Source organism: Amia ocellicauda, chromosome 21 (assembly GCF_036373705.1).
Source record: "Amia ocellicauda isolate fAmiCal2 chromosome 21, fAmiCal2.hap1, whole genome shotgun sequence".
Classification (NCBI taxonomy): domain Eukaryota; kingdom Metazoa; phylum Chordata; class Actinopteri; order Amiiformes; family Amiidae; genus Amia; species Amia ocellicauda.
The window spans coordinates 7,122,137-7,146,286 of NC_089870.1; the positions used below are offsets into that span (position 1 = coordinate 7,122,137).

Here is a 24,150-nt window from a genome sequence, read left to right on the forward strand (position 1 = left end):
ACCGGAGCCGATCCCGGCCGGCATAGACCGCAGGGCAGGAATACAACCAGCACGGCATGCCAGCCCATCGCTGGGCAACACACACACACACACACGGCAATTTAGAGAGACCAATCAACCTAACCAGCATGGCTCTGGACAGTGGGAGGAAACCAGAGTGCCTGGTGAAAACCCACACAGACAGGGGAAGAACATGCAAACTCCACATAGACACGCACCCCCTAGCCAAGAGGCTGGAGCCGTGAGGCAACAGCGCTAACCACCACGCCACCCATACAGCTGGCCTGTGCGGTTTATATCAGTAATTTCAGCAAGTGTGAAAGTATGAAGAATAAAGGAGGTCTTACTGCTTTTAAAAAGGTAAAAACATGAAGATCTCTGCTTAAGAACTAAAACAAAGTACATAGACCTTTAATTGTGTGTATAAAGATTTTGAGTTCATGCTTTACCATTGTGAGAAACACTATAAGTCATATTAAAATGAAGTGTCTTCCAAACCATGTCAAACTAGCACAGGAATTCTGAGCAAAATATTGTACATTAACTGTTCCATTGGGTAAAAGAACAAACAAACAGCCAATAATGCAACATTTTAATGTGCAAGCATGGTACTTCACATCTTTATTTTAATGGAAACTATACATTTGGATTTTATTTTGTGAAACAGATTGTGTGCGCAATTAAATTACCTCTGTACCATTTGATATTCCTCGAATTGTTTTGATTGACAACTCTTAAATAATGCTTTTTCAATTAAAAAGAATATTCAACAGCAGCAATAGCAGACTACAAAAAAAATATTCCCTATCCACAATTTAGACAATCACAATTTTCTGCTGTTCTGTGCACACACGTCAGGTTTTAATTGTTCCTTTCAGTATATTCACATACTGAAACAAAACCAACACCAAATCATTAAGGCCCCTTTTAAAGTACCTGAAACTAATAAGCAAATACAATAAACCATATACATAACATTCTTAACAATGACAAGGCTCCAATTACATTTACAGTTACAGCAAAACAAGTTTTGCACAGCAACCGATTAAATCACAATGCACTTCAGGTTCTTTTATCCTGTATAATGGGTATGTCTGCTGTGGGCAGTGCCAGAAATAAACACAACCTGTGTGTCTTACAGCTGTGCTGATCAGGAACTACCTTTAAATGGAATTCAATTGAAAACAAAATCTGATTTGACTTGTGATTGGTCAGCCCATTAGGATTCTTGATGGGGCCACTTCAGACCGCTTCCAACACAGCACTAAAACAAGAAAGAACTTGCCAGACGAGTTAAAAGAAAATAAATAAATAAAATAGTATCAATGAGCTGAGTGGCACACCGGATAGTGAGATACAGGTGGACTTTATGAAATGTGACTGGGATTTAACTGCAATCTCGGTGCTTTGCGATTAGTTTGCGTTTGTTTTGATTTTAAACAAAATCAAGCGATACGAAAATACACTACCAAGGTGCTTTTCTAAACTGCTTAACTGATGAAAAAAAATGTACCAAAATAATATAGACACGGTTTGGTGCTAAGACAGGCTGTGGCACTAGAGCTCAAAGGCAAGACCCTGAACCAGAATTGAATCTGCCCAATTGAAAACAAGAACAGGTCCCACCTTGGCTGACAGAAAGCAAAAGGAATGCCTTCAGTAACACTTCAAAAGTGAGGCTCTCCATAATTATCTGCAGCTACAGCGATATGATTTTATCATAGGCACAAGGGATTCTATTTGACATTGTAGTAATTATAATTGATTGACATTCATAGTAAGACACACGGAATACAGAAAATTAGGAACCCACAAGGATATTAACCAACTGCTGATCTAGTCTATAGACAGCGCTGTCCCCTTCATTGTAATGGGGGCAATTGATCCGTCTCCGTAACTTAAACCATAATGGAATTATAGGTAGTATTTTATTTTATTTTTTAAACAATTACTTCTGTTTGGCTTTAGAATATATAATTTCAATGTGCGTCTGGCCGGGAATACACAGAGAGAGCTGAGCAGAGGGGAAATGCCATCAGCATCATAAATAAAGACACGGTCATTCAAATATTTGTTTTGTTGCTTTTTTAAACTGTGTAATTACAGAATTTGTTTACAAGGTGAAAAGCTGTAGATAAAACTGCTACTGCAATGCCATGACACTTTGATCTAAGGTGATAGCTAGGTTACCGTCATTGGCATTTTCAGGCATGCTCAAGTATATTTCTAATCCTTCCTAAAGAAAACACATAGAGATCATGGTATACACATACCAAGGCACACAAATTCCCTTTGTTTCACAGAACAGTCCAAGGCAGGTAGCCCACAAAAAAACAAAGATGATCCATTGATTAATTTCTTGGTCAGCACGCGTGCACAGTAAGATCTACTGTTCACAATCCAGAGCACAGTACAGAAGATGGCATTTGATCCTTCTTTAGGTGGTGATGGCAAAACTCAGGTCACATGGCTCTTAATGCAGGAAGCGGATACTCATTTTCTGCTCTACATCCACCTTTTCTAGTACCTGTCAAAGACCAACCAACAAACAAACAAAAACACATCAGAATAGTCTTCAATACCAATAAGATTGTTGACATTTGACTGTTCAATTACAGAATCATTTTAGAGGATCAAACAATGTAAAAACTTCTGACCAAGACTCTTTAAATTAACACACATTCTACATATAAGGGAGATTTGTCCAACTTTTTCCCCCCCTGCAAATTCATAAAGGTGACAGGTAAGGGGGTCAGGCTGTGTTCACATTGGGAAGTTAAAAATAAATGGAAGGAGAACCTTACATGTTCTCATTTGTGAATCCCAGCAGTAGAAAGCTTTGACTGTTTTGATTGTGCCCACACACCCACCTTTATGAACTCGGAGAACGAGATGCATCGGTCTCCGTTCTGATCCGCTTCTTGGATGGTCCGGTCCGCGATGCTGCCTAGCTGCTCGTCCGAGATGTTGACACCAACCATCATGCGCAGCACCTGGCAAACAACACTGTGGTTATTTATGCCACCGCGGCAGTACACTTGGCACTCCTTTAAGTAACACCGGAGATTATACCTACAGATTGATTTCTGGTGGGTAATTACAGAGAACGTATTCCAGTTGACACTACAGACCAGGTCGGCGCAGGTGACCTCAGAACAATTACCTTTCCTTGTCCTGTCCCGAGGCTACCTTTTTAAAGCCAGTGACAGCATCGCCTCATTCATGACAGCTGTCTCCCAGGGACACAATTACCACAGCTCCAGAGCAGTCACTACCTTCAAATGAATACCCCCACATTATTCCCTATGCTGAGCCTAGCAACACTGTAGCACCGCAAAGAGACCCATGGGCTACCCAGCCACTGCATAAGCAATTGCTAGCTGTTCACACACACGAAACACAGGGTTCCCCCCAGAAAATTGCATGGGCATGGCAATCTGTTTAAGACTTGTTGGTTGGGGTGTGTGTGTGTAGCTGTAGTGAAAGAAGGTGTGGAGGTTTAGCTTCAACGATCGAGAGAGTCGAGAGGGTGTAGCCGTAGTGAAGGGTGCTTGCATTTTAAAATGGTTTTCTTAATATATACATATATTTAAAAACAACCCAACTCAGAGGTGTGTCAGGGCAGAACATACTAATTTACCCCACAGCCTGTGCTGCGCTTTCAATTCTGCAGACGACGTAACCCGATTTGGAAGAACACGCCTGTACTGTGTTAATGTTTGTCAATATTATGACACTGGTGGAGGAACACAAATCTCTCACTTGAATTTAAAACCCAGCCTCACTGTGTAAGGTAGCACAGACAGATTGGGTATATTCTCAGGTCAGGGAGAGCATTAGCCAATTTAACCCCAGACAGCAGCTCTCAGTTTGGTGTTCTTTTTGATTGTACGAATTGACTAGAGAACCTTTTAAACTCCTATTTTTGCTTGAGACAGTGCTGGAGTTTTTGTAGAATGAAATGCAAAGAGGTTGTATACAGCCACAGAGTCAAAACCCTGTTCTTCACTCAAGAAGTTTGCATTGATGCCAATACAATGGGACTCAACAGATCTACTAAATCAGAAGAGGCTCAGATAAATCCTACATGCCAGACAAAGGAATACAATAAATACACTGAGAGGGCAACCTTGCCTAGCGTGCGTCAATTAGAAAAAATCCAGTTTCAGTGACAAAATCAGCATTCTTAGATTTAATCGGATATACAACGATAAAGGTTTTTTCCCTTCAACAAAGTATAATATTTCAATCCATGTTAGGTACTGTTATCAGGAAGAAACAATGAACACAATAGGCTAGCTTAAAAAAAAATAATAATACAATCCTGTTTTTTAATATGGGATCCCAAATACCAATTTAGAAGAATTATACATCTGTTAACAGTGCATATTTAAACTCCGCTGACGTCTTTGTATAGACGCTTCTCAACAGATCAAGTGATCATTCAATTCTGACTCATCTGTGCAGACTAATGCTCTTCAAGAATTCAACAATTATCCTTTCAAGCTGTGTGGCCAGTCATGTGGGTGTAAGCAGATTTCTGTACATCTCTGGGATCTCTTACAGAGAAATAAGCAATGCCAATGAGAGACTTCAAAATCACTCGCATGCTCCATTTAATTAAAACAAAACAAAAATGGGTTAATATGAAGGCCAGAATGCCATTCATGTGAAAATGGTTTTCTAAAGGTCTAAAAATACCTTTGACATCTGGTAAGCTCGTCAGTGGGCACGCAATACATTGTCAGGAGATAGAGCAGTCATGAATACAAGTACACATGCAATACAACAGGATTAAGAGTTGTTGTTATTATTATACTCCTTAGCAGACGCCCTTGTCCATGGCAACTTACAATTGTTACAATACATTTCATACAGCTGGGGTTTTACCCATTCATACAATCTAGGTAAAGTACCTTGCTAATAGCAGTGTCCTTCCACCAGGATTGAACCCATGACCCTCCACTCAGGAATCCAGAGGACTTACCACTACTCCACACTGATGCCCAAGGGTCAAAGCTTGATGCATAGGATTGCATTTTTCAGAACATGTAACTGCCTTCTGCATTTCCAGAAACCCAACTCAATCCCAACTCAAAACCAATCTCATCCTGTTCCATTGAGATTCACTATTGATTCCAGAGCCTCTCCGAAAATACAAGCACCTTCATTTAGGACAAGAGGTCCAGTTCAGACAAGTAGGTTAAAGCGAGTGAAAGGACACAATCCAGTAATGTCTGGGATTCATACCTGTAAGAGCTCATCTCGGGAAATCTTGTCATCTCTGTCCAGGTCATAAAGCCGAAATGCAACTGTGGATACATTAATGTATCTAAAAATCATTACATTAACTGCATAATACATGTAGCACTTTCATTACATGACCAGATCACGTGTCAGACTGTGTTTACATCACCCTGCTTTTATCCAACAGAGCACAATGGAAAAACAATTGAACCTTTTCAGAGGCTAAGGAAGAAAGGGTCATTGGTTTCTAATAATGTCCAAAATACATGTCAAGTGTCTGGACCATACACAACACTCAAATGGGAAACTCATAGTGCTGGGCTGTGCACAAACACTGTGTGAGGTACATACAAAGCAGTTTGTTGTTTCTGCTGTTGAGGGGCTCTGTGGCCTCAGGATCTTTGCTCTTCTCGTGGTCTTCAATGGGGCGGAAGTGAGCCAGGGTTCGCATGAAGCCCCGGAAATTGACTTGGTCCTCTCTGCAAATAAAAATAATGCCGTTGGGGTCAGTATCAAATTACTTGGGCGTATCCTCAACTAAGTCATAAAGTGGTTTCATTTGGGGGATTTTACCTCCTCCTGTGTTACAATACAAACATTTCTTGGCTTGACCGTTTTGTTTTGACACAAAAAATGTTTATTTCCTGGATTAGCTCACATATTTGTAACTGTAAACTTTGAAGCTCAAATGGCTCAGCGTAAATGAGAGGTCTGAGTGGTGTCAAATACAGTGAATTAGACCCATTTCCTCATAATGACACCATTATGAGATGGGGATTATTGAAGCAGGTACTACTTAGGAGGACAGAAGCGCAGCCAACAACACGAATAGCAAGGTGCCTCTTATTTATATGATGCTGTTTGTAATAACTGGCCCAAACCACACATGATAAAAAAAGACCAAAATTAAAACCCTCAGCTAAATTAAGCTGTCTACCTAAAGTGGCTTGCTGTCTATGGTGCAGACCTGTCATTTCAGATGTGTGAAGTTTCAAGCTGGTAAATGTATTGCATCCGAAAACATACTAAAGGAAGGAAGGAACCTAAAAGAAAGATTTTTCAGTTCCTACATGCTGAACGAAATCTGATTAGAGAAACCTGCAAACTATATATAAATAAAGATTTTTATTGTGAGACGTATTAAAGACAAATCAATTGGAAACTGTCCCTAAGATTAATATGAAGAAAAAAAGTGATTAAAAATACTTTGTGCCACTATTGAAAATGTCATATACAAATAATTTCTGTTTTCCATAGCTGGTCTGGCACTTGCATTTCACAGTTTTAAATTGTACATTAGCATTTTCTTAACACCCTCCAGCAGGGTATAGATCTTTAACGCAAGATGCTTAGTGAATACTTAAACGTATTGCACATCTTAACAGTGAGGTGATGTCCCAACCAGCTCAGTGTGACATGAGTGACATTAATGCATAACTTACCCCTCAGGAAAGAAGGCGTTGATGATTCGGTCTCCCAGGGGGTTAATGGCAAGCTCTGGTATTCTTTGGAAATCTTCCCGGCTATGAAGAGGAAAACACTACTTTAGACTTCTACTTCATGGGACAGTTCTGTGCGTGAAATTTCAAGATTTAAGGGTGTGTCTAAAGCAGCACATCGAGGAAGCTATGGGATGTCTTTTGTATCATTTAATGGAACAATTTAATCATTAAACAAAAACAACTTTCGATCACAGTCACTTCATCACAAAAGCACACTCCGAGCTCAGTTTAAGCAAGGCAGCCCTGTTGTTTCGACATCAGCCAGCCAGAACAATCCAGATTTGTCCTGCCTTCTTCAAGCAGGCTGCAACACTAACCTTGGGAAGCGGCCTTTGGCAGTCTTTACATAAGGGTTTCACTGCTTTAGGGAACCTATGGACATGTGTGGGCTCAGTTGCTATATAAACGCATGATGTTTTGGATAGCTAGAGCAGCAATAAGGGATGTGTGACTGCAGTATAAAACAGAACAATGACAACAAAGCAGATATTAATTTTCCAAGTACGGGATAACAGAAATGTGTTTGGGGACTGAAAAACACAAGTGCCCGCACAGATCTACTTATGTAAATTAAAACAGCTTCAAAACACCTCGAGATGGATAAGGTCATACATACACACAATGTGAAATGTCTGAGAAATATCAGATGTGTAGATTGTAGAGCTGCGTTGAACACTTAGGCCAACTACTCATGCCTTCCCTTCATTCTCCACTGTGCCAAGTGCACCCCCTGCTCCTCCCTTGACCCCCTTTTGTGGAAGCAGCTGCCAACAACCAGGATGGCCCAGTCCTTTGTTGTACTGGCTTTAATCATCCTTCTATTATGAGCCTTTTAAACATTAACAGTGCCTATACATCTACACGCCCAATCAAAACTTTCACCTTCTGTTACACTATAGCACGGAATTAAAAGCATTACATTTTTACTTTTTTCATTTAATCTACACATCCTACTCCACTGCTTCCAACTCAATAAACAGTCTAGACATTTGTAGAAAATCTATTACATATAAATACTGGAATAGCTTGGTTGGATAAGTGCCCACCCCCATTGTAATAGCAAACCTAAATTAGCTCAGGTGTAAATAATCGCCCTCAACATCACATAACAAGTTAAGTGGCCTCCCCCTGTGTTAAATTATAGTGATTCACATGATTTCAGGTTAAATTTTGCAGTGCTTGTAGACTCAACCATGAGCACCAAGGAGCTTTCAAAAGAACTCCAGGACAAAACTGCTGAAAGGCACAGATCAGGGGATGGGTATAAAAAAATATCAGAGGCTACCAAGAGGCAAATGGCAACTTTGCAAAACCTAATGGCTTTTATGCCCAAGACTGGTCAAAATGTGCATGTGACAATATCCCAATCACTCCACAAAACAGGCTTGTAGTGTAAGATGGCAAGAAGGCTTGAATCCCATTTGAAGTGTGCAAAAAGTCAGGAGATTCTGTAGCCATGTGACAAAACGTTTTGTGCCCCGAGATATCTAATATTAAGCTTTTTGGCCTAAATTAAAAGCTTTGTTTGGCGCAAATTCAACACAACACAGCACCCAAAGAACATCATTCACTCTGTGAAGCATGGCGGTGGCAGCATCATGTTATGGGGCCGTTTCTTATCGGCAGGGACTGGAGTACTTGTCAGGATAGAAGTGAAAATTAACGGAGCAGAAAACCTGCTGTCCTCTGCAAGGAAGCTGAAACCGGGACAGAAGTTCACTTTTCAGCATGAAAACAGCCAGAAGCCAAAATTACACTGGAGTGGCTAAAGAACAAAAATGTAAATGTCCTTCAGTGGCCTAGTCAGCTCCCCAGCCTAAATCCAATTGAAAATTTGTGCCATTGTGTCCATCAACACTTCTCAAGGAGCTTGACAGAGCCTGAACAGTTTTGTAAACAGAATGGTCAAATATTGGCAAATCTAGGTGTGCAAAGTTAAGAGAGACCTATCCCAACATATGCACAGCTATAATTGCTGCCAAGTTGTTTCCACCAAGTATTAATTCAATTTGTATTGTGCTTACATTTTGCAAGTCTGCTAAGAAATAATAATAATTATTATTAATAATAATAATAATAATAATAATAATAATAATAATAATAATATTATTATTATTAATACATTCAGGGGGTGATTCAGTTATAATTTCAGTTTTGTATTTTTTAATATATTTATTTATTTATTCACACTACAAAATGGTTATCCCCTTTAACAGTGTGGAGTAGGGAGTGTAGATAACTGGAAAAATGTATTAATTGAAATGCATGAAACTCTGAGGCACGGAGAACAAAATGTGTAAAAGCATTGTAAGCGTCAACAAGGATGTCCAGCTGTAGAATATAATGATGTTAAATGTTGCTGGATCTGAGAATTTAAAGAATTTACTTTGCACAAGGAGGGTATATCATTTTTCACACAGCAGTGCAATGAATTGTGCTAAAAGCTGCCAGTAAAGAAGTAACAAAACTGACAACTGGTACAGCAGAACCAGAAAGCATTGGCAGTGGTACCTATAAAGCAGATGCTACAGACTGCAGAACTAGTTAAGCCAAAACATTCAGTTGTGTTCAGTGTATTAGCCTGTCTCATCCAGTTTCAGAGGAGTCAGATCAGACACAACTCTGTAGCCTACACTATGCCTTCTATTGCTGCTGTTCAGGGGTTTTGTTAACTTCATTCCACATTTCAGTTTAACATTCATATCATACTTCAAATAAGAAATTCCATAGTAACGGTAAAGTCTTTATATATGCACTGCACAATAGCCATAATGCAGGCATGAAAGTGTGTGCTTATTGAATTACCACTAAAAGGCACACAATGTTATATTTAGAGAGCAAATATGATCACCTGTAACAACACTACTCACTGTTCTCATATGAAGAGAACCAGGGACCCACCCAACTCCTGATACAAGCAATGTTTGCTGCTGTGTGGGAGAAATATGGCATGTTTTGTAGTAACTGTGGCCCTTCAGGTCATTATTTGTTAATGGCTGTAGGTCATACAGAGTTTGGAGACCCTTGAAAGTTGGGAAGATACTGAACACAAATGAAAGAGTGCTTTAAATTCAAGTGTACCATAATCCCTAAAGAGGTCAAAATTAAAAAGGCTATACCTGCTCCACTTGCACTACACAACATAAAAATGGCACACAAAAAAAAAAAACATTACAGAAATACCTCAGTTTTCCAATGTTACTTTGGCCAAATACAGTAAACGTTTAGTTGAAATGCAGAAACAGTATGTCATCATATTAAAACACTGCAATATGCTGCACAGAGAACTACTGGAGCAATACAAACCATTCCACTTACAACTTTTGGACTGCTGGTATACGTTCCCCGCGGCTTTTTTGTTCGTTCTAAAATCAGCTGAATTAGGAACGGATCTGACAGATAATGATGTGGAAAAATCCTCATTAATCATTAAGTCATTAGCCTGACTTGAAAGGGTCATAATCACTAACCCATTTCCTGCTACTTTTTCACCAGACCCTGAATGTTTCACTTTCTGAGCAAGAGGAAAGTTTACACGTCACACATCTACTAATACTGATTTCAGGATGACTCCATTTCACAATCTATGCGAGCCAGCATGCCCAGAGGCTATTGGATGTGAATGGACACTTCTCTGCTCGGTACCTTAGTGTGCCGTTCTCCCCCTTGTCCAGACTGGTAAACCGACTGTACAGCCGTGTGATCTGACTGTGAGAAACTGGAAGAAAGAGAGAAACAGCTGTTCAGGGAAATACTCTTAGCATTTTAAAATTATAATACTGGATGCTGCCACAGGTTACCCAAATCCGATTGCATTGGACCCAAAATACTTAAGTTAAATTCAGCTCCTCTAGGGTCGCCCAAGACTAGTGCTGAGAAACATCTACAGAATATCAGCGCTTACACTTGTCTATTAATCTTGGGTTTCACTGGAAAATCAGGTGGCTTTTATGTTTGTTTGTTTTTGAATTCATACAAGATTTTAGAAGAGGTCTGTTGGCTGATCAAAATGCCAAGTTGAAGAAATACTAAAATGAAAGAAATGAAAACAAAACTTAAAAGCAGAATTGGACAGTGAGATTATACCCTTTCCAACCCTGCGCGACACACAGGCTTACGCCACACTGGGTTGTTGAGGGTTAACAGAGTAGGGATGAAACTACAATCTCAGAGGCCTTCTATCTGTTCATTACCCCTTGCAAAACACAATATTGGTCAACTGCAGTGCTCTATAGTGTCACTTTTTGCAAACAGCTTTCAATAATCAACAGCCACAAACCACCCAAAAAGTAAAAGATCTACATAGCACAGTACAGTCATGCAAACTAGTAATCCAACAGTAAACACTGTTATCACTCCAAGTGTTAAACTTCCTCCTGTTGAAGTAAAGTTAAAAGAAGCAGTGTTAGGATACTGTTGGCATGTACAACTCTGAGCTTTGCTCCAGCAGCACATACACTAAGCCACTGTTTTCCAGAGAGCCCTCAAAATATATTGAAAGTGCACTCATTGCCTGTGCGGTCAAGCTCTGCAAATGACACACACGAATGGACTTTAAATATAAAAACGTACTGGAGAAACGAAACACTACACTTGGAGAAGGACTGGGTTTCGCAATAGAACTGGCGGTTACCGAGTTTTCCGTAAAACAAAACGTCAAAGGCTAGCCCCAGCTGCGTTAATGCTATTTATTTTGAACACTGCACTGATGTACATTTATTTGAACACGATCTGTACCGACACCTGTTCTTCCACACAACATCAATTAGCCTCAAACAAAGCAGGCATCTTCTCCTGGATCACAGGGCTCTAATCGTGGGCTCCCAGTGAATGCCCCTTCCCTGACACACGCATTTATAAAACAGTTCGTTACTGAAAAATGTTGTCGGTTCTCTTTAAACGTTTATCAGGTTAAAAAGGTATTCGTCGTAGTGGTAGGTTCACGTTGAAATGAAATGCACACAAACTGAAAGAGGCAACACCGCACAGCGCGTCCCCACCAGATGAGGCACCGGCTCCGGTTCCCAGGGCGACTCTAATCCGTGGTTGTCTTAACTGTCCCGGGGAGGACGAGGCCGGCATTACCCAAACACAGACTCCAAACACGACATTATTACTTACAGCCGGTCTCCTTCTTTATTTCCTCAATCTCTTCCTCCCGCAGCAACGACGAAGCTCTGGATCCCATTTTCACTATTTAAATGTCTCGATATCTGCCTCGGAAGCCTTCAGCGCAATGACTACCAGCTCTGTGGTTCTTCTGCAGGAATGTCTCTAACGTGAAATACAAGTCTACAACAGCCACCGGTTTGGGCGCACAGTACTCCTACACTCCTCTACAAAACGAGCAGTGTCGTTTATCACCTATTATTATCATTGCTAGCACACCAAGAAAGCACCTCCCCGGTCTCTTGCTATTGGGTCCAGGTACAGGTTGAAGAAATCATGTGGGGAAGTGACGACGTGCCTTTATTCAATCATGCTGCCCAGGCACTGTTCGAGGAGCAATAACACCAGATCTTGTGTCACCGTGGTTCTGCGATTGCGACAAAATCATGTGAAAATACCCCGTTTCCGCGGTGCCTTGTGCAAAGCATTGTGGGATCTAGGAAATAACAACATGGCCGCGTTCTGGTTGCGCAGGTTTCCTCACTTCTGCGCAGATCTGCAGAATCCCACGCATCCCATTGGTGGAGAAGTGCAGGTACGCGCAGAGCTGCGGAGATTGCCGCAACACCAACGCGACCTGTCTGATGGCGATCGATAGTCCCTGATGTACGCGTTGTTTTTTTGAAAGGGTTAATGCTCTGAAGGGTGGGAATCTTGCAGGACTATTTTATTAGTTTAAAGTATAGTTTTAATCAATGTTATAACTGTGCATTTTTAAAATAAACGGATCCGTACTCCTTGCCTCCTGTTTACTCAGTCTTGACCTCCCCGGTTATCTGGGTTTATTGCAACCATAAAACCTGAATGTCTGAACAAAGCATCAACTAATTTTCACCTATTTACTTAACAGTTATATTGTCTGATATGATGTGTATTAAACATTTGTATAAAACCTATATTTAGCAATATAACCCATTTAATGTAATTTCTAATGGAAAACGGGCCTTATAATGGTGTTGTTTTCCCGCAGCTGACGTAATGACGTATATGTGTTGGTGTACGCCTACTTTAACCTGATTTGAACAACTATTGGTCCTTAGAAATGACTGACACCTCTAAATACTTAAATTTTCAACTAATGTCGTTGGCGTTATTGCAGTAACAAAGGCGGTTCACAGCGAACAACGGTGACTCGGGGACAAGGACAGTTAAGAGTAGGTATATTTGACTGTACTAATCCTATGTAAGACTCGGGAAAGGACTGTACAAACGAATAACTGACATGGCGATATACCGAGTCCCACCGAGGATAAAATACGATCGGGGGTAAAAAAAAAAAAAAAAGCAGAAGGGGCAAAATCCCCAGCATGCAGCGCGGCAACATTGCACCCATGTTATATCAAGAGTAATAACTATGACACCATAATAACGTTGCCATGGTGATCCAGACGAGCTGTACACAACAGATTATTGTATAGACTTCTTATATTGTATAGTTCACTTGACCAGTCCCCATGTAAGGTATGCTATTTTTTATGTCTTCTCAAAATCGATAATGAATATTGTAATATTACAATAATAGCTAATTAATACTGTATTAATGCGTTAACCTGTTCCCTACACTTTATTTGCAAGAGACATTATTGTTTTGCATGATCATTTTTAAGTAAAATACCTTTTCTGTCGCTTTCGATTTTTCTGGCTCCCTACGTTGCCCTACGCTTAGTGCTCCGACAGAGGAAAGCAGAGTTTTTTTGCTTTGGAAATCAAGAACACGTTTATTTTCATTCTGTTCCCAAACGGAAATACATGGTTGTGTTTATTTTTTATCTGCATAACATGCTATTTGTTAAACTTATGTATTGTTTTAAGGTGTGGAAAACGCTTCTTCCATATAATAATCTATAATTCATTCTGTTACAGTAAGTAATGTAGAATAAAAAGCATAAAAGTGTGTTTTAGTTCATAACACATATTCTGTGTTGCATTTGCTTTCTCTAAAGTGAACAAGTTGTAGGTAGCTGGAAACCTCACAAACGGAGAGGACCCATTTCAGCTGAGTACACCAGCCCTGGTCCAAAATATGCCCTTCCAGTACTGATAGGTATGGAAAAGTCAACAAACTACTTTATTTCCTAATCAAAGAAAGCAAACTGCATTAAAATATATTTTATAAATGACTTTGCATCTGAAAATCTTATCCTGCTTGTTTTGAAAATCAGGCTGAAGGCGACGCTGCCATTTTGTGTCGACACTTTTGCCTGCACTTTTATCTGTTGTTAATACAAAAAGCTTTTCTTAAAAGTTCAGTTTTTCCCCAGATTAATTATAGTAGTTGTTATCTGGTATGAAATGTGGAATTACAATCTCTTATATACATAGTGGTCAGGGCTCTAGACTCTGGAGTGGAGAGTTGTGGGTTCAGTCTCAGGTGGGGGACACTGCTGGTGTACCCTTGAGCAAGAGACTTTACCTAGATTGCTCCAGTAAAAACCCAGCTGTATAAATGATTAACTTCACTGTATGTACAACATAATGTGATATATTATGAGTCACCCTGAATATGGGTGTCTGCTAAGAAATACAACAATAATAATATTGCAGATCATATAAGTAGTTCTAGTTTGCTGCATTTGTAGCTATTTACACAATCTGTATAGGAGTGCCCGTCATTTGTTGAACAGTATTTTGTGTGTTCATCATACTGCCAATGTGAGATGCAAAGTTGGAAACAACTCAGGGTCACATATCCCTGTCATCTTGTGGGCAGTCATCATAACTAAACCCAAAAAGGGTTCAAAAGATTCCCGCCTACAGGTTAGATTTGATGCTAGAAATGTGGTATGAGTGTGTGGGGTACTCTCCACATAGCATATAAACCCATTAACCCAATGTTGCCATTTTAAGCATAAATCCAAAGTGAAGTCATATTTGTATGATTTGTCTTCTTTTCCTTTTTTTTATAGGAACTGTCAATCATGCTACCACAAAATCCATGGCCCCTGCCTACAGCTTAGGAGTCAAACACCGTCCGACAGAGAACACCTTTTCCCCAGGTCCTGTTCACCTTGTCCCAGCTAACATGACAGAGAAGGGAAAGGAGCACATTCCAGCATACTCGATCGTCGGCCGTCCAAAAGAACACGTCACCCTCCCGACTCCAGGGCCAGGTTATTGACTTTGTTCCACAGAATTGAATCCAGGATTTGTGCAGTAATTATAAAATGAAATGATAATATATATATATATTTCCCTCCAGATATAGTCATACCCCTGAATAAATATGATAAAAAAAACAGCATAAAAATAAAGATATACACATTGGATAATGTGTCCTGATGAACAAAAGTCTGAAAATGTTGTACTGTAATCTTATTAGCATTGCATAGAGCTAAGTCATGTCTGTTCTAAATATTTTAGTTCCAGAAAACATGAGGTTCAGATTTGTTACCATTTATAGATTTTTAACAATTACCTCCAAAGGGAATTCACCTTTGAGGTTGCGTCCAGTTATATTGTTCAAATTGTTCTTAAAAATATATACACATCTTTTGATGGGTGTTTTTCTTGTTTGCAGGTTACTATGAGCCTGAAAAGCACCTGACATCTGTATGTCCTCATACCCCTGCCTACTCCATCTCTGGATGGGACAAACCATGTCTCATTGACCAAACACCGGGTAATTATTATTGTTATTCCTATTATTACATGTGTGATGGCTCATTTAGTATAAAAAAATACTCAAATATTTAAGTATGTATGGCAAGGTAAGCTAACAATCATGAATTTATGTTCTTTGGACAGCAATAATATATATTTTGTAATATTTACATATTTATATGATGCAGACACTTGCAAAGAATATATAGAAGTGGAAAAAAAATCATTTTTCATCACTGACTCTCATGCCAGTTATACCTTATTAACCTTATTACCTCTATTGCTACTCTTAACAAGAAGAGGGATTGTTTGAGGGGGAGACTATTTTGTAAAGATCATAATTACTAAATAAGTTGAAAAGCTATGCAAACAAAAGAGGCTGAAGCAAACGGCTCTGATTTCAAGTTCACGTTGCCTCATATCAAATCAATAAAGAGATGTCTTTGAGAACATGTTATGGCCTGATAGCTGGTGCTCAAAAAGTGTTGAAATACCATCACAAACAATCTGTGGCATTTTTATTTTGAGACACTGAATACATCTGCATCTAAACAAATAGTTTATTTTCATTCTGCCTGCCTTTCTTTGCATTTCAATACGATTTCCAGATTTTAAATTATAAAGTGAGATCATATGGATCCAATCCTTTATTACTTTCATCAATTTTCTAGGACCTGCAGCCTACTCACTCCCCTCAGAGCTGGATGGGAAGACCGGAACAACAATGTCAGGCAGGAGCCAGATTGGCAGCATCTATGACAATCTTCAGAAGGTAAAATAAAGAACAAATCTGATCTAGATTTTTATTTTTTGATGTATTGTTTATCCAGGAGTTAGTCTAGTAATAACAGTTAAAAGAAATCAATGGTTAACATGCTTGGAAAGGTTACAGATGGGTTGGAGGACCCCACCAGTCCTGGTCTGCTAGGAAGCCATCTTGTATAAAAATGTATTTATTATTTGCATAGACTGGCAAAATCAAAATGGGGCAATTAAATTAAATATATTTTCTCTCCCTATATACCAGAGTTCCTTGAATTTAAATTACTAGTAGCATCAGTCAGACTTGGAAAGCAATAAAGCACTTCTACGTTGTCTGTCTTAATTTAGCTTGATAGCATCCCAAAAAATACAACCAGCTAGAAAGGCGACCAGACAATCTATTTTCCTCTTATTGTGCAGAGTCCAGGCCCTGCAGTACACAGTGCGGTTGACCCCATTATCTACAAGTACAGCTCTCGTCACTACACAATGACTGGACGGAATTACATGCCAGAAAACAAGACACAGAAACCAGGCCCAGGAGCTCACTACCCTGAAAGGGTGAGAAAACTATAATACTGACCATAGAAACCCACAATGCAATGTTGTGTAGTGTTAATAAGACATTTTGAAAAGTTTAATCTAGTAAATTTTGGGAAGAGCTATAGACGATGCCTTTGTGTAATTAAACTATAAATTATTTGCACTAGCAAAAAGGGTGCATTTGAAAGTTCTTTCTGTTTTGCAATGTTAACACTTGATTGGATGAAGTTTTGTTTGTATATATAAAGTCAAAAATTAATTGTACAGATGATGCATTCCTTTGAACATAAACAGAATTTCCCCAGATGTTTTTGGCGAGAACTGCTGTATGATGGACTTGAATCAGTTTTAATCCTACACTCTGAGAAATCTTTCCAATTTCTTTCCAAAGGTAACCGTAACAAGCCCACAAGCTCCCACATACTCATTTGGAATCCAGCACTCCCAGTACGTGGCTCCTTTCCTCAAGGATGACGCAGATTAAGTCAACAGCAGATGAGTACCCGTTACATTTTAATATGTAAAATGACACCAAGTGCCCCAGAACACCCTCCTTCAGAATATGGTGTACATGGTGTGTTCTGGGCACTTTAGGTGCAGCTGAATTTTACTGACCTCATGGCTGGCTAAGGGGCCCTATAGAGAGCTTCACAGTTATCGTCTGACTTCCTGAGCTTCCAGGGTGCGTGACTCACACAACTGCCTCTGGTTGTCATTTAATCTGTCTATAATCAAGTTGCATGATGCAAGATGAGTCTGCTTTCAATCAATCAGCATTTAAGGTATAATAATTATTGTTAAATTGATAGTCTCTGCTAGTTGAATCTCTGTGCTCGTGTGCCTGTGCCTCCATACCACTGTTGCCCGGCACCCTTAATGTCAGTGCTTTGGCGCGGTGCTTGGCGCTCAGGGCCAAGTCCAGCCAGCGCCCCGGTGCAGGCAGTGGTGCAGCACCTTCCATGCACTTCGGTGTGGCGTTTCCACAGCAGTGCTTGTGCCTGTTCTGCTTGACCACTGAGGTTATGTTGCCGGGTGGAATTGTGACGTACAGCCCGTGTTCGTCCCCCCACTCGCCGCAAACGTGTCCCGGTTTCAGTGTTGCCTGAGGATGCTCTCACCGACTGGCGCTGAAGCTTGCACACCTGCTCACAACAGCCAGGAACCTTTCAGGGATGGAGAAGGCACACTCTTCATCCACCAGCTTCCACCGCTGCACTTTGAGTGGCCACCACACGCTGCCCCCCGAGGATGAGCACGAGTCTTGCATGGCATGCTTGGGACCGGGCCACCTGCGCGCTCCATGTTTGAGAGGGGACAGTAGGCGAGGTGGCCTTGCCCAATCTCTCTGTGGAGCCCCAGGACCTTGCCTGCCCAAACAGGCAGTACAGGGTCACAGAGAACCTCCCCCAGAGGGCCTATGTGGCTGGAGCCCACTCCACAGTAAACGGTCGACATCTCTGAACTTCCAGGGTCTGCGACTCACAAAACTCCCTCAGGTAGTCGTTGAATCTATCCAATCAAATTAAAAAGAAGAAGAGTTAGCTTTCTCCAATCATGCTTTACAGCCTTCAAGGATCCGCCTCCAGCTGCCTTCCGCATTTGAAAGAGCAAAGGAGGGAAGGGAAGGCTAGAGCCTGTATAACTCTATTTTACTGTACTTTTCGTATATATTTAATAAATGTAGCTGATTTAATATATGCAACATTCATTGCATAAAACGGTGTATGTACACTGCATAAGCCCACATACTTGTTCTTTACAAGCACCCCAGGCCATTCAATAAAGCATTTCTGTCATTCCTGTCCTATATACTGTAGCCTATATGTGCAAGTTTCAATGCTATGAATGTGGTTCAATATATGACACATTTGATATTAGTGCAAACAATTTCAGATCTAGTGATACTATCTAGTTTTACTTTCACAGACAGGAATGGCAGAAATGCTTTATTGAATGGCCTGGGGTGCTTGTAAAGAACGAGTACCTGGTGTTATGTAGTGTTCATGTACCGTTTTATGTGGTATTGACACAGATCCAGTACTTGGGGTATTGCAGTACGTCTACTCTACATGTAGGCTAATATGTACACAGCTTCTCTGAATAACACGGGGCGTTTTCACAGGAAGAGTATTTCAGGTAAAATGTATGACTGAACTCAGAAAGCACGACTGCATTATGAATACAGGGTTGAATGCAGCCTTTAAATGCAGGTTTTCCATAAATAACCTGAAGTACAGTGTCAACACATCAACACGCAGGTACACCGATCAGCCATAACATTATGACCACTGACAGGTGAAGTAAATAACACTGATAATCTTGTTATCATGGCACCTGTCAGTGGGTGGGATATATTAGGCAGCAAGTGAACATTTTGTCCTCAAAGTTGATGTGCAGACCAGTCAGGGTGCCCGCGCTGACCCCTGTCCACTGCCGAAAGCGCCTAGAATAGGCACGTGAGCATCAGAACTGGACCACGGAGCAATGGAAGAAGGTGGCCTGGTCTGATGAATCACGAGTTCAAGGTATTGACTTGGCCTCCAAATTCCCCAGATCTCATTCCAATCGAGCATCTGTGGGATGTGCTGGACAAACAAGTCTGATCCATGGAGGCCCCACCTCGCAATTTACAGGACTTAAAGGATCTGCTGCTAACGTCTTGGTGCCAGATACCACAGCAAACCTTCAGAGGTCTAGTGGAGTCCATGCCTCGACGGGTCAGGGCTGTTTTGGCGGCAAAAGGGGGATCTACACAATATTAGGCAGGTGGTCATAATGTTATGGCTGATCGGTGTTTAACGGTGCACTTAAAAGACTAACTCACTGCTGTAAGGATATAATCAAGTCATTTTGTATGTTTTGTTGTGCTCTTGTACATCTTTTCAGTATTGTACAATTAAAAACAGTAGCTAGCTACACTAGATGTGTGCTAATAAGGACACAAATACACAGGCAAAATATATTTAAGTGTCATGTACATTGAAAGTGAATTGTAAAACCATATCTTATAGGTTCTTACTTTAACACCATACATATGTAGCCACTCGATGCAAAATTATATGATTAATGTTGAATATAAATGTATTGAATATATACATACATGTATACATGGTTATATTTCTTAAATAATTGTTATAAGTACAGTATAATAGTTACTCAGGCTCTAGCCTTCCCTTCTCGCCTCCTTCAAAAAATTCCCTCCTTTGCTCTTTCAAATGCGGAAGGCACCTGGAGGCGGATCCTTGGAGGCTGTAAAGCATGATTGGTGAAGCAAACTCTTCTTCTTTGAATTTGATTGGACAGATTCAATGACTACCTGAGGGAGTGTTGCGAGTCGCAGATCCTGGAAACTCAGAGAAGTCGGACATTTATTGTGGAGCCTGGAGCCAAGACGGCTCACCTATGAAACGCCAGAAGCCTCCTGGCCCTCTAAATTGCCAGGCTGGCTGTTGATATGGAGGGCCCAGCCCATTGTCCTCAGACTCTTCGTCTGCCACAGACTGCGCCCCAGCCTTGCTTGGAGGCGTCTGTCGTCATAAACACTCGGTGAATGACCTGCTCGAGGGGAACACCGAGGGTCAGATAGGCAGGGCTCCGACACCACCGGAGCGCCTTCCAGTAGGCCTGAGTGACCGTCACTTGGTGTGCTTGATCGCGGCGTGGATGCATCCGTTGTGCGCAAAACCACATCTGCAATGAGGGCCTCATCCTGAGGAGGCTCAGTGGGAGGGTTTGCAACGCAGCCGTGAGGAGACCCGGCAGTCTCTGGCAAAGGGACACCCTGACGCATCCTCTCAGCCGGAAGAGGGAGAGGCAAGCGCATATGGAGGCAACTCTCTCTGGTGCCAGGAGGCTTTCGTGTTTTGGAGGTGAGCCGTCTGGGCTCCAGCCACGCAGGCCCTCCAGAGGAGGTTCTTGGTCACCCTGCACTGCCTGTTAGGGCAGACAAGGTCCTGGGGCTCCACAGAGAGATTGGGCAAGGAGACCTGGGTCACGCTTCTGGAATTAATGCGCGGGAGGTCGACCAATCCTGCCGGACTTGCTCCTTGCATCCTAGCAAAGGCCTCGCCAGACAGGCTGGGACGGGGGCTGTCACTGGATGGTCCCAGGAGGAGTAAAGCTCCGCGAGGAGATCGCTAATTGTGAAGGCCCGTGCAGGCCACCTCACCTACTGTCCCCTCTCAAACATGGAGCTCGCAGGTGTCTCGGTCCCAAGCATGACGTGCAGGACTCATGCTCATCTTCGGGGGGCAGTGTGCGGTGGCCACTCGTAGTGCAGCGGTGGAAGCTGGTGGAAGAAAAGTGTGCCTTCTCCATCCCGAAACGTGCCTGGCTGGCGTGAGCAGGTGTGCAAGCGCCTGTCGGTAAGGGCATCCTCAGGCAACCCAGCAACCGGGACATGTTTGCGGCGAGTGGGGGTCAAGCACGCGGTGTATGTCATAACTCCACCTGGCAACACAACTTTAGTGGTCAAGCAGAAGTGGCACCGAGCACAGCTGTGGAAGTGCTGCACCGAAGTGCTGGCACTGGGCGCCGATGTAACGGGACTCATTCGGTCTATAATGAGCATGTTACAAAGTGACATAACCCCTCAGTATAGGTAGTACAGTGTTAAGCCTCCCGCAGTGGGAGACCCGGTCTTGTGGCGTAGAGGACACTGTACTGCGCTGGAGCCGCTGTGGTGCGGAGTGCTGGGAGGGGTGCCAGTGGTGTGCAGTTCGAATCCCGGGCGGGGAGCTCTGACTTGCATCGGCCACACTGAGCACCACCTTCCAAGCACCGCACCGGGCTGTGCCTAAACATCAATACCGAGGGCACTGGGGGACAGTGGTATGGAAGCACAGGCATACACACATGGAGGCCAAGCACCACTGAGGTGTGCCAAACAAAACATGCTGGAGGACAGGCTCCGTGCTGGCCTAGGAGGCTCTATTTTGGGTAGTCTTTGCAATTTGATTAGATAGATTCAACGAAGAGTCCACTTTCAACCAGTCATGTATTTTAGAAATAAACTGATTCTCATACTCCTTGCATCCTGTTCACTCCTTGGCCCCCACGTGTGTAAATACTGGACCTCCCTGGTTAAAGAAAGGTGCTGGCAGCGGGTAACACTATTCTATGGCCAGTTGCACTCTGGCTACTAGGTATATTTGATTTTTAACACTTTCACTCTGGCTGGCAGCGCTTCAGTGCGATCCTTTATGAACGATGTACTACTCTACTTTAGGCCTGAAACGATTAGTCGACATTATCGACAACATCGACAATAAAAAATTGTCGACAAATATTTTTGTTGTCGACAAGTCGTTTGATCTCATAGGACCTATTTTAAGTGCCTGCAATAACGTGATTCGACCAGTGCGGCGCTGTAGCGCTAGACTGTAATGCAGCCCTCCCGTATGCAATCCAATAGAAGAAAACAGCGCTAAAATGTCAGCATGCAAACGGAGCAGAACAAGTTGCGTGTGGGAAAGTTGCACTGAAGTTCAAACAGGGCGGAACTTGCTTTCCATGGGAGCACAACGCGCATGCAGGGACATCCCGGCACCAGAGGAGATGGAAATGGTGAGAGGGGAGTGTGCTCCAGCTGGAACTAAGCAAGATGGCCAGTTAGCGACACCAGTTGATAAAAAATACGCGGTATTTAGGGCTGTGCGATATGACGATAGAAAAATGTCTATCATTTCATATTATGCTCTATCATTTATATCGTTGTGTTGCAAATCCCATTCTTTACGGCAGTATTTTTCATCATTTGGACGACGCTTTGCGTTCTTCCCAGTTCTTCCACCCGTGTCAGATGCAGGTGAGAAATGTGCATCAGGAACACAGACTGACATGGAGGAGAGTGAACTGACACAGAATAACCAACATAACCAAGAGACACTTTAATGCGCAAGCGCACATGTTGCACCCCGCTCTCGTCGCCGGGCTGAACTCGATCTGCCAGTCAATACTAGAAAACCTCCTCCAGTCAGACACAGTCAGCCTCAGTGAAGAGGAGAACTCCCACCATGACGAAAAGATTCAGGTGGTGAGAAAAGAAGTACAGATGTACTTCTCAGAATCACAAATACCCAAAAAAGTAGCTCCCCTAGGTTGGTGGAAGGAAAATGGGGGGCGTTTCCCTAACCTATCAAAGCTTGCGAGATCTTGTCTTTGCATTCCCGCCACATCCACTCCAGCAGAATGGATCTTCTCTGCTGCAGGAAACTTTAGATTTATTTAGATCTAAAGCAACAAAGCATTTGTGATTTGAGTTGGACAAAATTGGACAAAGAGAGATTGGCTGGTTCAGTTGGCTCAAAGTGCAATAAAAAGATTATTTTCAAAAGCTGAAGTGATTTCCTTGTTTTATTTATTAGTTAGAATAAGTATAACTCAATGTTTTAACAAATTGCAAAAGCTGAATAATCGTTCAAATCCTACTGATTAATCAGTTAAAAAATAGACGATTAGTCGACTATTCATTCTAATAATCGTTAGATTAGTCGATTATCAAAATAATCGTTTGTTGCAGCCCTACTATACTGATCAAAATCTTTATGAAAATCTAAGTATATCATATCACGTGATCTACAGCTGCAGTTGCATGTTCAAAAAATTCGAATAAATTAGTAAGACATGATCTGCCTCATCCTAACCCATGTCGACTGTCTCCAAGAATATGGTTTTCATTAAGATGCTCCTCTATTTTAATCATCAAGTGATGCAGGTAAGACTGATCGGTCTGTAATTTCCTGGCTCAGTTTTGTCCCATTTCTTGTGTTCTAAGCGTCATTTGAAATATTTGAGTTAGCGGCCTATAAATAATTTCCCTCATTCAGTCTCCACAGTGCCCCAGGCCTTCAGCTATGGTGTGCTGGGAGTGGCTGCCTCCAGTGTGCTTGTGCTCTGTACTCTGGTCCTGGCAGCTCTGTGGAGAGCCAGGCCCCACATACAGGAACCCCAGCTGTAAATGGAGCATGTTTTTGAATGTTAAATATCTGACTTGATCTACGGTTTCTTATCGCCTTGCACAGAGCCTTCACCCTTGTGATCTCTCAACTGCTCAAAGTCCTGAAACTGTATAGTCCCGACTTGACTTCTTAAACATGCTTCTGGGTTGTTGTCTTTTGCTTTACCTGTGTGATTTGTGATGCAGGGGACGACCGTGGTGTTGTTACAAGAATCACCAGCAGGGGGTGACAGTGCTAGCACTCTGACACTTATCCCTTTGCAGATATTCTTGCAACGTCAAAAGCTTTACATACTACAGTCAAAACACTCTAACCTGCATCTATTCCAGTAGATGAGAACTAACATTACAAGAGATGGTAGGTTTCCT

At 41.8% G+C, this 24,150-nt stretch overlaps 2 protein-coding genes across 2 annotated transcripts; one reads left to right on the forward strand and one right to left on the reverse strand.

Moving 5' to 3' along the window:
* Window positions 1-577: 577 nt before the first annotated feature.
* On the reverse strand, window positions 578-12,322 carry chp1 (calcineurin-like EF-hand protein 1). Its single transcript, XM_066694122.1, has 7 exons — window positions 11,871-12,322; window positions 10,395-10,467; window positions 6,690-6,770; window positions 5,599-5,726; window positions 5,251-5,312; window positions 2,871-2,993; window positions 578-2,527 (listed from the first exon to the last, which is right to left on the reverse strand). Exons 1-7 carry the CDS (start codon window positions 11,935-11,937, stop codon window positions 2,474-2,476), a joined length of 588 nt encoding a protein of 195 aa, XP_066550219.1. The 5' UTR covers window positions 11,938-12,322; the 3' UTR covers window positions 578-2,473.
* Window positions 12,323-12,369: 47 nt separating this feature from the next.
* LOC136717394 (ciliary microtubule associated protein 1A) lies at window positions 12,370-18,286 on the forward strand. Its single transcript, XM_066695010.1, has 10 exons — window positions 12,370-12,453; window positions 12,889-12,893; window positions 13,018-13,076; window positions 13,307-13,379; window positions 13,862-13,962; window positions 14,825-15,028; window positions 15,436-15,537; window positions 16,190-16,290; window positions 16,701-16,841; window positions 17,215-18,286. Exons 1-10 carry the CDS (start codon window positions 12,370-12,372, stop codon window positions 17,305-17,307), a joined length of 963 nt encoding a protein of 320 aa, XP_066551107.1. The 3' UTR covers window positions 17,308-18,286.
* The last annotated feature ends 5,864 nt before the right edge of the window (window positions 18,287-24,150 follow it).

What these genes read in the sequence shown, in the direction of transcription:
- chp1 (XM_066694122.1), bottom strand. Translation starts at nt 11,937, where the DNA reads ATGGGATCCAGAGCTTCGTCGTTGCTGCGGGAGGAAGAGATTGAGGAA. An exon ending in CAGAAACAACAAACTGCTTT is followed by an intron (nt 5,313 to 5,598) that starts GTATGTACCTCA and finishes ATGTATCCACAG; the next exon opens with TTGCATTTCGGCTTTATGAC. An exon ending in CCCGAGATGAGCTCTTACAG is followed by an intron (nt 2,994 to 5,250) that starts GTATGAATCCCA and finishes GTTGTTTGCCAG; the next exon opens with GTGCTGCGCATGATGGTTGG.
- LOC136717394 (XM_066695010.1), top strand. Translation starts at nt 12,370, where the DNA reads ATGGCCGCGTTCTGGTTGCGCAGGTTTCCTCACTTCTGCGCAGATCTG. An exon ending in ACAAGGACAGTTAAGAGTAG is followed by an intron (nt 13,077 to 13,306) that starts GTATATTTGACT and finishes ATGGTGATCCAG; the next exon opens with ACGAGCTGTACACAACAGAT. An exon ending in TCTATGACAATCTTCAGAAG is followed by an intron (nt 16,291 to 16,700) that starts GTAAAATAAAGA and finishes CTTATTGTGCAG; the next exon opens with AGTCCAGGCCCTGCAGTACA.